General features: G+C 58.7%; 1 protein-coding gene across 1 annotated transcript in view; it reads left to right on the top strand.

Moving 5' to 3' along the window:
• Positions 1 to 18472, top strand: part of LOC147595992 (pre-mRNA-processing factor 39-like) — a 28067-nt gene extending 9595 nt beyond the window's left edge. Inside the window, exons 9-14 of the mRNA XM_086771759.1 lie at positions 7997 to 8123; positions 11594 to 11862; positions 14928 to 15112; positions 15233 to 15307; positions 18179 to 18305; positions 18380 to 18472. Of these exons, the coding sequence (XP_086627885.1) occupies positions 7997 to 8123; positions 11594 to 11862; positions 14928 to 15112; positions 15233 to 15307; positions 18179 to 18305; positions 18380 to 18445 (849 nt within the window). The 3' untranslated portion in view covers positions 18446 to 18472. The remainder of the gene's footprint in view (positions 1 to 7996; positions 8124 to 11593; positions 11863 to 14927; positions 15113 to 15232; positions 15308 to 18178; positions 18306 to 18379) is intronic.
• The last annotated feature ends 1 nt before the right edge of the window (position 18473 follows it).

The following is an 18473-nucleotide window of genomic DNA, read 5'->3' as shown; positions in this document are numbered from 1 at the left end:
TCGTCCCCCGTCAAAAAACACCCAAAACCTCATCCCCCCTCAAAAAACCACCCAAAACCTTGTCCCCCCCTCAAAAAAACCACCCAAAACCTTGTTCCCCCCTCAAAAAACCACCCAAAACCTCGGCCCCCCCTCAAAAAAACCACCCAAAACCTCATCCCCCCCTCAAAAAACCACCCAAAACCTCGTCCCCCCCTCAAAAAACCACCCAAAACCTCGGCCCCCCCTCAAAAAACCACCCAAAACCTCGTCCCCCCCTCAAAAAACCACCCAAAACCTCGTCCCCCTCTCAAAAAACCACCCAAAACCTCGTCCCCCCTCAAAAAACCACCCAAAACCTCGTCCCCCCCTCAAAAAACCACCCAAAACCTCGTCCCCCCCTCAAAAAACCACCCAAAACCTCGTGTCCCCCTCAAAAAACCACCCAAAACCTCGGCCCCCCCTCAAAAAACCACCCAAAACCTCACCCCCTCCTCAAAAAACCACCCAAAACCTCGTGTCCCCCTCAAAAAACCACCCAAAACCTCGTGTCCCCCTCAAAAAACCACCAAAACCTCGTGTCCCCCTCAAAAAACCACCCAAAACCTCGGCCCCCCCTCAAAAAACCACCCAAAACCTCACCCCCCCCTCAAAAAAACACCAAAAACCTTGTTCCCCCCTCAAAAAACCACCCAAAACCTCGTGTCCCCCTCAAAAAACCACCCAAAACCTCGTCCCCCCTCAAAAAACCACCCAAAACCTCACCCCCTCCTCAAAAAACCACCCAAAACCTCACCCCCCCCCTCAAAAAAACACCAAAAACCTTGTTCCCCCCTCAAAAAACCACCCAAAACCTTGTCCCCCCCCTCAAAAAACCACCCAAAACCTCGTCCCCCCCTCAAAAAACCACCCAAAACCTCGTGTCCCCCTCAAAAAACCACCCAAAACCTCGTCCCCCCCTCAAAAAACCACCCAAAACCTCGGCCCCCCCTCAAAAACCACCCAAAACCTCGTCCCCCCCTCAAAAAACCACCCAAAACCTCGTCCCCCCCTCAAAAAACCACCCAAAACCTCGGCCCCCCCTCAAAAAACCACCCAAAACCTTGTTCCCCCTCAAAAAAACCACGCAAAACCTCGTCCCCCCCTCAAAAAACCACCCAAAACCTCGGCCCCCCTCAAAAATCCACCCAAAACCTTGTTCCCCCCTCAAAAAACCACCCAAAACCTTGTCCCCCCCTCAAAAAACCACCCAAAACCTCACCCCCTCCTCAAAAAATCACCCAAAACCTCGTCCCCCCCTCAAAAAAACACCAAAAACCTCGCCCCCCCCCTCAAAAAACCACCCAAAACCTCACCCCCCCTCAAAAAAAACACCAAAACCTTGCCCCCCCCTCAAAAACCACCCAAAACCTCACCCCCCCTCAAAAAAAACACCAAAAACCTTGTTCCCCCCTCAAAAAACCACCCAAAACCTTGTCCCCCCCTCAAAAAACCATCCAAAACCTCGTCCCCCTCTCAAAAAACCACCCAAAACCTCGTGTCCCCCTCAAAAAACCACCCAAAACCTCGTCCCCCCCTCAAAAACCACCCAAAACCTTGTCCCCCCCTCAAAAAACCACCCAAAACCTCGTCCCCCTCTCAAAAAACCACCCAAAACCTTGTCCCCCCCTCAAAAAACCACCCAAAACCTCGTCCCCCCCTCAAAAAACCACCCAAAACCTCGTCCCCCCCTCAAAAAACCACCCAAAACCTCGTCCCCCCCTCAAAAAACCACCCAAAACCTCGTCCCCCCCCCAAAAAACCACCCAAAACCTCGTCCCCCCCTCAAAAAACCACCCAAAACCTCGTCCCCCTCTCAAAAACCACCCAAAACCTTGTTCCCCCCTCAAAAAACCCACCCAAAACCTCGCCCCCCCCCAAGAAAGAACACCCTGCACCCCAAAAAAAAACCCCTGCGCCCCCCAAAGCAGCCCCGCTCCGAAAAGAAACCCCCACCTCCTCCCAAAAATAAAAATCGGCCGCCAAAAGAAACTGCCCCCGACCCCCCCCCCCAAAGGAAAACCCCCACCCCAGGAAAAAAAATACACCCCAAAAAATCCCCCCCCGCCCCCAAAAAGCAGCCCTCCCCCCCAAAAAAAAACAACTTCACCCCCCGAACGAAAGCGCTCACCCCAGGAAAAAAAAAATTCATCCTAAACACCGCCCCCGTCCCGACCCCCCCAGCTCCCAAAAAGCCCCCCCCCCAAAAAACCCCTCTGCCCCCCAAACACCCCACCCCCACCCCCCAAAAAAACCCCTCTGCCCCCCAAATACCCCCCCCACCCCCAAAAAAAACCCCTCTGCCCCCCAAACACCCCACCCCCCCAAAAAAACCCCTCTGCCCCCCAACCCCCGCCCCCCCCAAAAAAACCCCTCTGCCCCCCAAACACCCACCCCCCCCAAAAAAACCCCTCTGCCCCCCAAACACCCACCCCCCCCAAAAAAAACCCCTCTGCCCCCCAAACACCCCACCCCCCCCAAAAAAACCCCTCTGCCCCCCAAACACCCCACCCCCACCCCCAAAAAAACCCCTCTGCCCCCCAAACACCCCACCCCCAAAAAAACCCCTCTGCCCCCCAAACACCCCACCCCCACCCCCCAAAAAAACCCCTCTGCCCCCCAAATACCCCCCCCACCCCCAAAAAAACCCCTCTGCCCCCCAAACACCCCACCCCCCCCAAAAAAACCCCTCTGCCCCCCAACCCCGCCCCCCCAAAAAAACCCCTCTGCCCCCCAAAACACCCCACCCCCCCCCAAAAAAACCCCTCTGCCCCCCAAACACCCCACCCCCCCCAAAAAACCCCTCTGCCCCCCAAACACCCCACCCCCCCCAAAAAAACCCCCTCTGCCCCCCAAACACCCCACCCCCAAAAAAACCCCTCTGCCCCCCAAACACCCCACCCCCCCAAAAAACCCCCTCTGCCCCCCAAACACCCCACCCCCCAAAAAAACCCCTCTGCCCCCCAAATACCCCACCCCCCAAAAAAAACCCCTCTGCCCCCCAAACACCCCACCCCCCAAAAAAACCCCTCTGCCCCCAAACACCCCACCCCCCAAAAAAACCCCTCTGCCCCCCAAATACCCCACCCCCCAAAAAAACCCCTCTGCCCCCCAAACACCCCACCCCCCAAAAAAACCCCTCTGCCCCCCAAACACCCCACCCCCCAAAAAAACCCCTCTGCCCCCCAAACACCCCACCCCCCCCAAAAAAACCCCTCTGCCCCCAAACACCCCACCCCCCCAAAAAAACCCCTCTGCCCCCCAAACACCCCACCCCCCAAAAAAACCCCCTCTGCCCCCCAAACACCCCACCCCACCCCCAAAAAAACCCCTCTGCCCCCCAAACACCCCACCCCCAAAAAAACCCCTCTGCCCCCCAAACACCCCACCCCCCCCAAAAAAACCCTCTGCCCCCCAACCCCCGCCCCCCCCAAAAAAACCCCTCTGCCCCCCAAACACCCCACCCCCCCCAAAAAACCCCTCTGCCCCCCAAACACCCCACCCCCCCCAAAAAAAACCCCTCTGCCCCCCAAACACCCCACCCCCCCCAAAAAAACCCCTCTGCCCCCCAAACACCCACCCCCAAAAAAACCCCTCTGCCCCCCAAACACCCCACCCCCCCAAAAAACCCCCTCTGCCCCCCAAACACCCCACCCCCCAAAAAAACCCCTCTGCCCCCAAATACCCCACCCCCAAAAAAACCCCTCTGCCCCCCAAACACCCCACCCCCCAAAAAAACCCCTCTGCCCCCCAAACACCCCACCCCCCAAAAAAACCCCTCTGCCCCCCAAATACCCCACCCCCCCAAAAAAACCCCTCTGCCCCCCAAACACCCCCCACCCCAAAAAAACCCCTCTGCCCCCCAAACACCCCACCCCCCAAAAAAACCCCTCTGCCCCCCAAACACCCCACCCCCCCCAAAAAAACCCCTCTGCCCCCCAAACACCCCACCCCCCCAAAAAAAACCCCTCTGCCCCCCAAACACCCCACCCCCCAAAAAAACCCCCTCTGCCCCCCAAACACCCCACCCCACCCCCCAAAAAAACCCCTCTGCCCCCCAAACACCCCACCCCCCAAAAAAACCCCTCTGCCCCCAAACACCCCCACCCCCCAAAAAAACCCCTCTGCCCCCCAAACACCCCACCCCCCAAAAAAACCCCTCTGCCCCCCAAACACCCCACCCCCCCAAAAAAACCCCTCTGCCCCCCAAACACCCCACCCCCCAAAAAAACCCTCTGCCCCCCAAACACCCCACCCCCCCCAAAAAAACCCCTCTGCCCCCCAAACACCCCACCCCCCCCAAAAAAAACCCCTCTGCCCCCCAAACACCCCACCCCCAAAAAAACCCCTCTGCCCCCCAAACACCCCACCCCCCCAAAAAACCCCCTCTGCCCCCCAAACACCCCACCCCCCAAAAAAACCCCTCTGCCCCCCAAATACCCCACCCCCAAAAAACCCCTCTGCCCCCCAAACACCCCACCCCCCAAAAAAACCCCTCTGCCCCCCAAACACCCCACCCCCCAAAAAAACCCCTCTGCCCCCCAAATACCCCACCCCCCAAAAAAACCCCTCTGCCCCCCAAACACCCCACCCCCCAAAAAAACCCCTCTGCCCCCAAACACCCCACCCCCCAAAAAAACCCCTCTGCCCCCCAAACACCCCACCCCCCCCAAAAAAACCCCTCTGCCCCCCAAACACCCCACCCCCCCAAAAAAACCCCTCTGCCCCCCAAACACCCCACCCCCCAAAAAAACCCCCTCTGCCCCCCAAACACCCCACCCCACCCCCCAAAAAAACCCCTCTGCCCCCCAAACACCCCACCCCCCAAAAAAACCCCTCTGCCCCCCAAACACCCCACCCCCAAAAAAAACCCCTCTGCCCCCCAAACACCCACCCCCCCAAAAAAACCCCTCTGCCCCCCAAACACCCCACCCCCCCCAAAAAAACCCCTCTGCCCCCCAAACACCCCACCCCCCAAAAAAACCCCTCTGCCCCCCAAACACCCCACCCCCCCAAAAAAACCCCTCTGCCCCCCAAACACCCCACCCCCCCCAAAAAACCCCTCTGCCCCCCAAACACCCCACCCCCCAAAAAAACCCCTCTGCCCCCTAAACACCCCACCCCCCAAAAAAACCCCTCTGCCCCCCAAATACCCCACCCCCAAAAAAACCCCTCTGCCCCCAAACACCCCACCCCCAAAAAAACCCCTCTGCCCCCCAAACACCCCACCCCCCAAAAAAAACCCCTCTGCCCCCCAAATACCCCACCGCCACCAAAAAAAACCCCTCTGCCCCCCAAACACACCCCACCCCCCCCAAAAAAAACCCCTCTGCCCCCCAAACACCCCACCCCCCAAAAAACCCCTCTGCCCCCAAACACCCCACCCCCCAAAAAAAACCCCTCTGCCCCCCAAATACCCCACCCCCAAAAAAACCCCTCTGCCCCCAAATACCCCACCCCACCCCCAAAAAAACCCCTCTGGCCCCCAAATACCCCACCCCCCAAAAAAACCCCTCTGCCCCCCAAATACCCCACCCCCAAAAAAACCCCTCTGCCCCCCAAACACCCCACCCCAAAAAAACCCCTCTGCCCCCCAAACACCCCACCCCCAAAAAAACCCCTCTGCCCCCAAACACCCACCCCCAAAAAAACCCCTCTGGCCCCCAAATACCCCACCCCCCAAAAAAAACCCCTCTGCCCCCCAAACACCCCACCCCCAAAAAAACCCCTCTGCCCCCCAAACACCCCACCCCCACCCCCAAAAAAACCCCTCTGCCCCCCAAACACCCCACCCCCACCCCCCAAAAAAACCCCTCTGCCCCCCAAACACCCCACCCCCACCCCCCAAAAAAACCCCTCTGCCCCCCAAACACACCCCCCCCACCCCCAAAAAAACCCCTCTGCCCCCCAAACACCCCACCCCCACCCCCCAAAAAAACCCCCTCTGCCCCCCAAACACACCCCCCCCACCCCCCAAAAAAACCCCTCTGCCCCCCAAACACCCCACCCCCCAAAAAAAACCCCTCTGCCCCCCAAATACCCCACCCCCCCCAAAAAAAACCCCTCTGCCCCCCAAACACACCCCCCCCACCCCCCAAAAAAACCCCTCTGCCCCCCAAACACCCCACCCCCCCCAAAAAAACCCCTCTGCCCCCCAAACACCCCACCCCCACCCCCAAAAAAACCCCTCTGCCCCCCAAACACCCCACCCCCCCCAAAAAAACCCCTCTGCCCCCCAAACACCCCACCCCCCCAAAAAACCCCCTCTGCCCCCCAAACACCCCACCCCCCAAAAAAACCCCTCTGCCCCCCAAACACCCCACCCCCCAAAAAAAACCCCTCTGCCCCCCAAACACCCCCGCCCCCCAAAAAAACCCCTCTGCCCCCCAAACACCCCACCCCCCAAAAAAACCCCTCTGCCCCCCAAACACCCCACCCCCCCCAAAAAACCCCTCTGCCCCCCAAACACCCCACCCCCCCAAAAAACCCCCTCTGCCCCCCAAACACCCCACCCCCCAAAAAAACCCCTCTGCCCCCAAATACCCCACCCCCCAAAAAAACCCCTCTGCCCCCCAAACACCCCACCCCCCAAAAAAAACCCCTCTGCCCCCCAAACACCCCACCCCCAAAAAACCCCTCTGCCCCCAAACACCCCACCCCACCCCCCAAAAAAACCCCTCTGCCCCCCAAACACCCCACCCCCACCCCCCAAAAAAACCCCTCTGCCCCCAAACACACCCCCCCCACCCCCCAAAAAAACCCCTCTGCCCCCCAAATACCCCACCCCCCAAAAAAACCCCTCTGCCCCCCAAATACCCCACCCCCCCCAAAAAAAACCCTCTGCCCCCCAAACACCCCACCCCCACCCCCAAAAAAACCCCTCTGCCCCCCAAACACCCCACCCCCAAAAAAACCCCTCTGCCCCCCAAACACCCCACCCCCACCCCCAAAAAAACCCCTCTGCCCCCCAAACACCCCACCCCCACCCCCAAAAAAACCCCTCTGCCCCCCAAACACCCCACCCCCCCCCAAAAAAAACCCCTCTGCCCCCCAAACACCCCACCCCCAAAAAACCCCTCTGCCCCCAAACACCCCACCCCCCCCAAAAAAACCCCTCTGCCCCCCAAACACCCCCCCACCCCCACCCCCAAAAAAAACCCCTCTGCCCCCCAAACACCCCACCCCCAAAAAAACCCCTCTGCCCCCCAAACACCCCACCCCCCCCAAAAAACCCCTCTGCCCCCCAAACACCCCACCCCCCCCAAAAAAACCCCTCTGCCCCCCAAACACCCCACCCCCCCAAAAAAACCCCTCTGCCCCCCAAACACACCCCCCCCCACCCCCAAAAAAACCCCTCTGCCCCCCAAACACCCCGCCCCCCCCAAAAAAAACCCCTCTGCCCCCCAAACACCCCACCCCCCCCCAAAAAAACCCCTCTGCCCCCCAAACACCCCACCCCCCCCCAAAAAGCCCCTGTAAGGACGACGCCCCCCCCAACCTGCGACGGGGGACCCCCAAACCCCCCCCCCGCTCCAACCCGGGGCAATTTGGGGTTTTTTTTTTATGCCCCCCCCCCCGGACAGCGGGGGCCGATTTTTCGTTATTTTATTTATTTTTTTTAATTTATTTCAAATTTAATTTTTCCGCGGAAGAGCCGAGCGCCGTTCTAACGCCCGTCTTTTTGTGTTTTAAACTCCGCTGCTGCCTTCTCCCCCCCCCCGCCCGCTCCGCCCGCCCCCCCGCCTAAGAGGGCGCAGGAAATTCGGAGGAGAGGGGTCCTAACGTGAGTGCCCCCCACCCCCTCCAGCACGTCCCCGCCCGCCCGTGCAGCGGTGGGGGGGGGGATGCTCACGCGTCCGTCCCGTCCCGTCCCGTCCCCCCCCCCCCCACTCCCGGTTCCGCCTTTCGCCAATTATATTTTTTTTGGTTTTTTTTTTTTTTTCTCCCGGTTTTTTCCCGTTTTTCCGTGTTTTCGCAGTACACCAAGTACCTGGAGGGGCACACGGCGCCGGGCGCGCGCAGCGTGTTCCAGCGCGCCTGCGGCTACCACCTCCCGCGGAAACCCAACATCCACCTGCTCTGGGCCGCCTTCGAGGAGAAGCAAGGTGGGAGCGCCCCCCACCCCAAAAAAAAACCCAAAAAAAACCCAAACCCGTCCCCCCCGCCTCGCCTCTCGCGCCGAAATCGCCCTTCCCGGCGCCGGGACCGCGCCCCTCCGCCCGAAACGCGCCCCTCTGGGCCCGGCGCCGCGCGCGCTGCCCCGAAAACGCCGCGCTGGCGGGGCGACAGGCAGCGTTTCACCCCAGACTGCTGCTTTTTTTTCTTTTTTTGGAGGCAAGACGCCGCGTTTCGCCCCAAAACGCTTCGGTTTTGGGGGTGAGGTGCCGTGTTTCGCCCCAAAACGCTTCGGTTTTGGGGGTGAGGTGCCATGTTTCGCCCCAAAATGCTTCGGTTTTGGGTCAGTGTGGGCTCATTTCACCCCAAAATGCTTCAATTTTGGGCAAAATGCCGCCTTTTGCCCCAAAATGCTTTGGTTTTGGGGTGAGGTGCCGTGTTTCGCCCCAAAATGCTTCGGTTTTGGGGTGAGGTGCCGTGTTTCACCCCAAAACGCTTCGGTTTTGGGCAAAATGCCGTGTTTCACCCCAAAACGCTTCGGTTTTGGGTCGGAGGGGCCACGTTTCACCCCAAAATGCTTCAGTTTTGGGCAAAATGCTGCGTTTTGCCCCAAAATTCTTCGGTTTTGGGGTGAGGTGCCGTATTTCACCCCAAAACGCTTCATTTTCGAGTCAGAGGGGCCGCGTTTCACCCCAAAATGCTTCAGTTTTGGGCAAAATGCCGCGTTTTTGCCCCAAAATTTTTCGGTTTTGGGGTGAGGTGCCGTATTTCACCCCCAAAACGCTTCATTTTCGAGTCAGAGGGGCCGCGTTTCACCCCAAAATGCTTCAGTTTTGGGCAAAAATGCCGCGTTTTGCCCAAAATTCTTCGGTTTTGGGGTGAGGTGCCGTGTTTTGCCCCAAAATGCTTCGGTTTTGGGCAAAATGCCGCGTTTTGCCCCAAAATTCTTCGGTTTTGGGGTGAGGTGCCGTGTTTTGCCCCAAAATGCTTCGGTTTTGGGCAAAATGCCGCGTTTTGCCCCAAAATTCTTCGGTTTTGGGGTGAGGTGCCGTGTTTTGCCCCAAAATGCTTCGGTTTTGGGGCAAGATGCTGCATTTCACCCCAAAATGCTTCGGTTCTGGGTCAGTGTGGGCTCATTTCACCCCAAAATGCTTCAGTTTTGGGCAAAATGCTGCGTTTTGCCCCAAAATTCTTCGGTTTTGGGGTGAGGTGCCGTGTTTCGCCCCAAAATGCTTCAGTTTTGGGCAAAATGCCGCGTTTTGCCCCAAAATGCTTTGGTTTTGGGGTGAGGTGCTGCATTTCACCCCAAAATGCTTCAGTTTGGGCAAAATGCCGCGTTTTGCCCCAAAATGCTTTGGTTTTGGGGTGAGGTGCCGCATTTCACCCCAAAATTCTTCGGTTTTGGGGTGAGGTGCCGTGTTTCGCCCCAAAACGCTTCAGTTTTGGGCAAAATGCCACGTTTTGCCCCAAAATTCTTCGGTTTTGGGGTGAGATGCCGTGTTTCGCCCCAAAATGCTTCAGTTTTGGGCAAAATGCCGCGTTTTGCCCCAAAATTCTTCGGTTTTGGGGTGAGGTGCCGTATTTCGCCCCAAAATGCTTCAGTTTTGGGCAAAATGCCACGTTTTGCCCCAAAATTCTTCGGTTTTGGGGTGAGATGCCGTGTTTCGCCCCAAAATGCTTCAGTTTTGGGGCAAGGTGCTGCATTTCACCCCAAAATGCTTTGGTTTTGGGGTGAGGTGCCGCATTTCACCCGAAAAATGCTTCAGTTTTGGGGCAAAATGCCGCGTTTTGCCCCAAAATGCTTTGGTTTTGGGGTGAGGTGCCGCATTTCACCCCAAAATTCTTCGGTTTTGGGGTGAGGTGCCGTGTTTCGCCCCAAAACGCTTCAGTTTTGGGCAAAATGCCACGTTTTGCCCCAAAATTCTTCGGTTTTGGGTTGAGATGCCGTGTTTCGCCCCAAAATGCTTCAGTTTTGGGCAAAATGCCGCGTTTTGCCCCAAAATTCTTCGGTTTTGGGGTGAGGTGCCGTGTTTCGCCCCAAAATGCTTCAGTTTTGGGGCAAGGTGCTGCATTTCACCCCAAAATTCTTCAGTTTTGGGCAAAATGCCGCGTTTTGCCCCAAAATGCTTTGGTTTTGGGGTGAGGTGCCGTGTTTTGCCCCAAAATGCTTCAGTTTTGGGGCGAGGTGCTGCATTTCACCCCAAAGTGCTTCAGTTTTGGGCAAAATGCCGCATTTCACCCCAAAATGCTTCAGTTTTGGGCAAAATGCCGCATTTTGCCCCAAAATTCTTCGGTTTTGGGGTGAGGTGCCGTGTTTCACCCCAAAACGCTTCGGTTTTGGGGTGAGGTGCCGTGTTTCGCTCCAAAATCCTTCGGTTTTGGTCGGAGGGGCCACGTTTCACCCCAAAATGCTTCGGTTTTGGGCAAAATGCCGTGTTTCGCCCCAAAATGCTTCGGTTTTGGGGTGAGGTGCCGTGTTTCGCCCCAAAACGCTTCGGTTTTGGGCAAAATGCCGTGTTTCGCTCCAAAATGCTTCGGTTTTGGGTCGGAGGGGCCGCATCTCACCCCAAAATGCTTCAGTTTTGGGCAAAATGCCGCGTTTTGCCCCAAAATTCTTCGGTTTTGGGGTGAGGTGCCGTATTTCACCCCAAAACGCTTCATTTTCGAGTCAGAGGGGCCGCGTTTCACCCCAAAATGCTTCAGTTTTGGGCAAAATGCCGCGTTTTGCCCCAAAATGCTTTGGTTTTGGGGTGAGGTGCCGTATTTCGCCCCAAAATGCCTCGGTTTTGGGTCAGAGGGAACTTCCATAAACCCCCGAGGGACCATTGTAGCCCCCCAGGGACCCTACCCCCCTGAGGGACCCCCAGAACCCCCCCGTGGAACCCATACCCCCCCCGGGGACCCCCAGAACCTCCCAGGAACCTCCGTAAACCTCTGAGGGACCCCCGTAACCCCCCCGAGGGACCCCCGTAACCCCCCCAAGGACCCCGAGAACCCCCCCAAGGGACGCCCGTAACCCCTCAAGGACCCCCAGAACCCCCCAAGGGACCCCCATAACCCCCCCGAGGGACCCCCGTAACCCCCCAAGGACCCCCAGAACCCCCCTGAGGGATGCCCATAGCCCCCCAGGGACCCCCAGAACCCCCCGAGGGACGCCCATAGCCCCCCAGGGACCCCCAGAACCCCCCCGAGGGACCCCCATAGCCCCCCAGGGACCCCCAGAACCCCCCCTGAGGGACCCCCGTAACCCCCCAAGGACACCCGTAACCCCCCCGAGGGACACCATACCCCCCCAGGGACCCCTGTAACCCCCCAGGGAGCCCCGTAACCCCCCCCGAGGGACACCATAGCCCCCCAGGGACCCCCATAACCCCCCCCGAGGGACCTCCGTAAGGCCCCCCGGGACCCCCCCCCCACCCCTTCCTCCGACCACCCCCCTCTCTCCCCCCCCCCCCCGCAGGCAACCTGGAGGAAGCCCGCCGCATCCTGCGCTGCTTCGAGGAGACGGTGCCGGGGCTGGCCATGGTGCGGCTGCGGCGCGTCAGCCTGGAGCGGCGGCAGGGGAACCTGGAGGAGGCGGAAGCGCTGCTGCTGGAAGCCATGCGCGCCAACGAGGGGCTGCCGCTCGCCTCCTTCTACGCCGTCAAGCTGGCGCGCCAGGCCTGCAAGGTGCAGAGGAACCTCGGCAAAGCGCGCCGCGTCTTGGTGGAGGCTCTGGAAAAGGAGCCGGTGAGGCTCGGGGGGGGGGGGGGGGGCGGGGGGAGCTCGTTAGGGAATCGCTAACGAGCGGCGGGGCGGGGAGGGAGAGGGGGGGGGTGAGCGGGGTCGCTCGGAAGGGGTCCGGAGGGGTCGTGGTTGGGCGCTGGAGAGCCCGAAAGCCGGTTTTGGGGAGGACGGACCCCGCTTGGAGACCCAAAAATCACACTGGGGACACGCAGACCCCTTCTGGGGAGTGACAGACCCAATTTGGGGACCCAAAACCCCCCTGGGGACACGCAGACCCCTTCTGGGGAGTGACAGACCCAATTTGGGGACCCAAAACCCCCCTTGGAGCCCCAAAACCCCTCTGGGGACCCACAGACCCCTTCTGGGGAGTCACAGACCCAATTTGGGGACCCAAAACCCCCCTGGGGACCCACAGACCCCTTCTGGGGAGTGACAGACCCAATTTGGGGACCCAAAACCCCCCTGGGGACACGCAGACCCCTTCTGGGGAGTGACAGACCCAATTTGGGGACCCAAAACCCCCCTTGGAGCCCCAAAACCCCCCTGGGGACCCACAGACCCCTTCTGGGGAGTGATAGACCCAATTTGGGGACCCAAAACCCCACTGGGGACCCGCAGACCCCTTCTGGGGAGTGACAGACCCAATTTGGGGACCCAAAACCCCCCTGGGGACACGCAGACCCCTTCTGGGGAGTGACAGACCCAATTTGGAGACCCACGAACCCCACTTGGAGCCCCAAAACCCCCCTGGGGACCCACAGACCCCTTCTGGGGAGTGACAGACCCAATTTGGGGACCCAAAACCCCACTGGGGACCCGCAGACCCCTTCTGGGGAGTGACAGACCCAATTTGGGGACCCACAAACCCCACTGGGGACCCACAGACCCCTTCTGGGGAGTGACAGACCCAATTTGGGGACCCACGAACCCCCCTTGGAGCCCCAAAAATCCCACTGGGGACACGCAGACCCCTTTTGGGGAGTGACAGACCCAATTTGGGGACCCACGAACCCCCCTTGGAGCCCCAAAAATCCCACTGGGGACACGCAGACCCCTTCTGGGGAGTGACAGACCCAATTTGGGGACCCAAAACCCCCCTTGGAGCCCCAAAACCCCACTGGGGACCCGCAGACCCCTTCTGGGGAGTGACAGACCCAATTTGGGGACCCACGAACCCCCCTTGGAGCCCCAAAACCCCATTTGGGGAGGCACAGACCCCCCTTGGAGCCCCAAAAGCCCATTTGGGGAGCCCCAGACCCAATTTGAGACCCAAAACCCCCACTTGGAGCCCCTCAGACCCCGTTTGGGGAGCCCCAGACCCGATTTGGGGACTCACAGACTCCCCTGGGGACCCACAAATCCCACTTTGAACCTCAAAAAAACACATTTATGGAGCCACAGACCCCTTTTTGGGGCCCCAAAATCCCCATTTGGGAGACACAGACCCCACTTTGAGCCCCAAAACCCCACTTTGAGCCCCCCAAACCTCCCAGGCGCTCTAAATGCAGCGCGGGTGCCCCCCAGCCCCCTCAGGGCTCCCTAAATATCACCTGGGGTCCCACAGATCCACTCAGGGGCACCCCAAAAGCCCCTGGGGACCCTGCAGACCCACTGGGGGCTCCCCGAACTCCTCTCAGGACCCCACAGACACCCGTGGAGCTCCCCAGACCCCACTGGGGACCCCATAACTTCATGAGGGGGCTCTCCAAACCCCCTTGGGACCCCATAACCTCACGGGAGGGACCCCCAAACCCCTTTGGGGCCCCTTAACCTCACAGGGTGACCCCCAGACCGCACTGGGGACCCTATAACCTCATAGGAGGGACCCCCAAACCCCTTTGGGACCCCATAACCTCACAGGGTGACCCCCAAACCCCTTTGGGACCCCATAACCTCATGGGGAGTCTCCCTAAACCCCCTTGGGACCCCATAACCTCACAGGGTGACCCCCAGACCGCACTGGGGACCCCATAACCTCACGGGAGGGACCCCCAAACCCCTTTGGGACCCCATAACCTCATGGGGGGCTCCCCAGACCGCACTGGGGACCCCATAACGTCACGGGAGGGACCCCCAAACCCCTTTGGGACCCCATAACCTAATGGGGGGCTCCCCAAACCCCTTTGGGACCCTGTAACCTCACAGGGTGACCCCCAAACCTCTTTGGGACCCCATAACCTCACAGGGTGACCCCCAGACTGCACTGGGGACCCCATAACCTCACGGGAGGGACCCCCAAACCTCTTTGGGACCCCATAACCTCACAGGGTGACCCCCAGACCGCACTGGGGACCCCATAACCTCACGGGAGGGACCCCCAAACCCCTTTGGGGCCCCATAACCTCACGGGAGGGACCCCCAAACCTCTTTGGGACCCCATAACCTCACAGGGTGACCCCCAAACCTCTTTGGGACCCCATAACCTCACAGGGTGACCCCCAGACTGCACTGGGGACCCCATAACCTCACGGGAGGGACCCCCAAACCTCTTTGGGACCCCATAACCTCACAGGGTGACCCCCAGACCGCACTGGGGACCCCATAACCTCACGGGAGGGACCCCCAAACCCCTTTGGGGCCCCATAACCTCACGGGAGGGACCCCCAAACCTCTTTGGGACCCCATAACCTCACAGGGTGACCCCCAGACTGCACTGGGGACCCCATAACCTCACGGGAGGGATCCCCAAACCTCTTTGGGACCCCATAACCTCACAGGGTGACCCCCAGACCGCACTGGGGACCCCATAACCTCACGGGAGGGACCCCCAAACCCCTTTGGGACCCCATAACCTCACAGGGTGACCCCCAAACCTCTTTGGGACCCCATAACCTCACAGGGTGACCCCCAGACCGCACTGGGGACCCCATAACCTCACGGGAGGGACCCCCAAACCCCTTTGGGACCCCATAACCTCACAGGGTGACCCCCAGACCACACTGGGGACCCCATAACCTCACGGGAGGGACCCCCAAACCCCTTTGGGGCCCCATAACCTCATGAGGGGGGGCTCTCCAACCCCCCCCAAAGCCCCTCGGGCCCCCGCTGACGGGGCGCGGTGGGTGCAGGACAACGCCCGGCTGCACGCCAACCTGCTGGAGATGGAGTTCGGGGCCGACGTGCGCCAGAACGAAGGCAACACCATGCGCTGCTTCGAGCGGGCGCTGCGCAGCCCCCTCCCCGACGAAGCCAAACTCGTCTTCTCCCAGCGCCGCGTCGAGTTCCTGGAGGATTTCGGCTCCAGCATACACAGGTTTGGCTCTGGGGCGGGAGGGCAAGGGGAAAGAGACGACCCCCCCCCCCCCCCCCCAAAAAAAAAGCGCCGCGGTGCCCCGAGAGCGCCCGCTCACCCCCCTGTGCCCGTCCCCCCCAGCCTGCTGACGGCGTACGACGAGCACCAGAAGATCCTCAAGCAGCACGCGGCGCGCAAGCGGGCCCCCGAGAACGGGTGAGGGCGCCCCTTCTCCTCCTCCCGCCGTTTCCCCTTCCCGACAGGTTTTCTTTTGCCCTTTTCCCGCCATTTTGCCCTTTTCCCGCCGTTTTCTTTTGCCCTTTTCCCGCCATTTTTGCCTTTTCCTGCCGTTTTCTTTTGCCCTTTTCCCGCCATTTTTGCCTTTTCCTGCCGTTTTCTTTTGCCCTTTTCCTGCCATTTTTGCCTTTTCCCGCTGTTTTCTTTTGCCCTTTCCCCACCATTTTTCCCTTTCCCTTTTCCCGCCATTTTTGCCTTTTCCTGACGTTTTCTTTTGTCCTTTTCCCGCCATTTTACCCTTTACTGCCGTTTTCTTTTTCCCTTTTCCTGACGTTTTCTTTTGTCCTTTTCCCGCCATTTTACCCTTTACTGCCGTTTTCTTTTTCCCTTTTCCTGACGTTTTCTTTTGTCCTTTTCCCGCCATTTTCTTTTGCCCTTTCCCCGCCATTTTTCCCTTTCCCTTTTCCCGCCATTTTCCCTTTCCCTTTTCCTGCTGTTTTCTTTTGCCTTTTTTCCGCCATTTTGCCCTTTTCTCACCGTTTTCCCTTTCCCCGCCATTTTTCCCTTTCCCCGCCATTTTTCCCTTTCCCCGCCATTTTTCCCTTTCCCTTTTCCCGCCATTTTCCCTTTCCCTTTTCCTGCTGTTTTCTTTTGCCTTTTTTCCGCCATTTTGCCCTTTTCTCACCGTTTTCCCTTTCCCCGCCATTTTTCCCTTTCCCCGCCATTTTTCCCTTTCCCCGCCATTTTTCCCTTTCCCCGCCATTTTTCCCTTTTCCCGCCATTTTTCCCTTTCCCTTTTCCCGCCATTTTCTTTTGCCCCTTTCCTGCCGTTTTATTTTGGCCTTTCCCCCCATTTTGCCCTTTCCCTTTTCCCGCCGTTTCCTTTTTCCCTTTTCCCGCCGTTTTCTTTTTTCCTTTTCCCGCCGTTTCCTTTTTCCCTTTTCCCGCCGTTTTCTTTTTTCCCTTTTCCCGCCATTTTTCCCTTTTCTGCCATTTTTTCCTTTTCCCGCCATTTTTTCTTTTTCCCTTTCCCCGCCATTTTTCCCTTTTCCCGCCATTTTTCCCTTTCCCTTTTCCCGCCATTTTTCCCTTTCCCTTTCCCTTTTCCCGCCATTTTCTTTTGCCCCTTTCCTGCCGTTTTATTTTGGCCTTTCCCCCCATTTTGCCCTTTCCCTTTTCCCGCCGTTTCCTTTTTCCCTTTTCCCGCCGTTTTCTTTTTCCCTTTTCCCGCCATTTTTCCCTTTTCTGCCATTTTTTCCTTTTCCCGCCATTTTTTCTTTTTCCCTTTTCCCACCATTTTTCCCTTTTCTGCCATGTTTTTTCCTTTCCCACCATTTTTTTTTCCCTTTCCCACCATTTTCCCCCTTTTCCCTCCCATTCGGCCCTGTTTATCCCAATTTCTCCTCTTTTATTCCCCCCTTTCTCCCCTTTTATCCCCTGAACTTCCCTTTTATCCCAATTTCACCCCTTTTAATCCCCAGACTTCTCCCTCCGTTCCCCAATTTTGCCCGTTTATCCCAACTTCACCCCTTTTATCCCTATTTCTCCTCTTTTATTCCCTCAATTTCTCCCTTTTATCCCCAACTTGTCCCTTTTATCCCGTCATTTCACCCCTTTTTATCCCAGACTTCTCCTTTCACCCCATTTTGCCTCTTTTTATCCCAACTTTTCCCTTTTTCTCCCTCAATTTTACTCCCTTTTCTCCCCAATTCTCCTTTTATCACCCACCTTCTTTTTACTCCAGCTTCTCCCTTTTAGTCGTGATTTTGCCTTTTATCTCAGTTTTTTTATCCTGTCTTCATCCGGTTTCATCCCCCAGTTTCTCCTCTTCAATCTCCCCAAATTCTCCCTTTTTATCCCAAATTCTTTTTCTTCTCCGATCTACTTTAATCCCGTTTCCCTTTTTATCCCCAACTCCTCCCCTTTTCTGCCCCGATTTTCCCCTTTCACCCTCCCAATTTCTGCCCTTTTATTCCCCAGTTTCTCCCCTTTTATCCCCAGCTTCACACGTTTTTATTCGGCCTTTCCCTTTTTTCCCCTGGGTTTCCCCTCTTTAACCCCCCGAATTCCCTTCTATCCCAAATTCTGCCTTTTTACCCTGCGATCCCCTCCCCGGTTTGTCCCATTTCCCAATTCCTGCCCTTTTATTTCCCAGTTTCTTCTTTTTACGCCGTTTCTCCTTTCACCCTGAATTTTACCCCCTTTATCCCGACTTCTCCCCTTTAATCCCCAGTTCTCCCATCTCAAATTCTCCCTTTTCCCCATTTTCACTCCTTTTCTGGCCCAGATTTCTGGCCGTTGATCCCCAACATCCCTCACTTCCTGCAAGATTTTCTCCCTCCCCCCGCTTTTTCCCCCTCTTCCCCCCTTTTTTCCCCTTTTCCCCCGCTTTTTCCCCTCTTCCCCCCCTTTTCCCCTCTTCCCCCCCTTTTCCCCCTTTTCCCTTCTTCCCCCCCTTTTCCCTTCTTCCCCCCCTTTTCCCCTCTTCCCCCCCTTTTCCCCCTTTTCCCCCCCTTTTCCCCCCCTTTTCCCCTCTTCCCCCTTTTCCCCTCTTCCCCCCCTTTTCCCCTCTTCCCCCCCTTTTCCCCTCTTCCCCCCTTTTCCCCCCCTTTTCCCCTCTTCCCCCCCTCTTCCCCCCCTTTTCCCCCCTTCCCCCCCTTTTCCCCCCTTCCCCCCCTTTTCCCCCCTTCCCCCCCTTTTCCCCCCTTTTTCCCCCCTCTTTTCCCCCCTTTTTCCCCCCTCTTTTCCCCCCTCTTCCCCTCCCCCTCCCCCTTTTTCTCTTCTCCCACCCCCCGAATTCTCCCTCCTCCCTCCCGCCCCCCCGTTTCTCACGGCCGCCCCCCTCCCCAGCTCGGACGAACCCGACGACAAGCGCCTGCGCCCCGACGAAGCCGGGGGGCTGCTGGGTCCCCTGCACTTCTCCGCCTCGGGGGGGGACGTGGGGTCCAACCCCTCCGCCTACAACTACTGGTACCAGGTGAGTGGGGGGCGGCCGGGGGGGCGCTGCGGGGGGCCGGGGGCCACCCTGACGCCCCCCGCTCTGCCCCCCAGCACGGCTACAGCGCCTACAGCTACCAGACGCCCTGGAACTACAACCAGTACTACGCGCAGAGCTGAGCCGGGACCCCCGCGCGCCCCCGCCCCA

The sequence above is a fragment of the Chlamydotis macqueenii genome, unplaced genomic scaffold, assembly GCF_036417535.1.
Source record: "Chlamydotis macqueenii isolate bChlMac1 unplaced genomic scaffold, bChlMac1.mat HAP1_SCAFFOLD_70, whole genome shotgun sequence".
Lineage (NCBI taxonomy): Eukaryota > Metazoa > Chordata > Aves > Otidiformes > Otididae > Chlamydotis > Chlamydotis macqueenii.
Note: the sequence above shows the minus strand (reverse complement) of the source record. Positions and strands in the feature narration are given on the sequence as shown.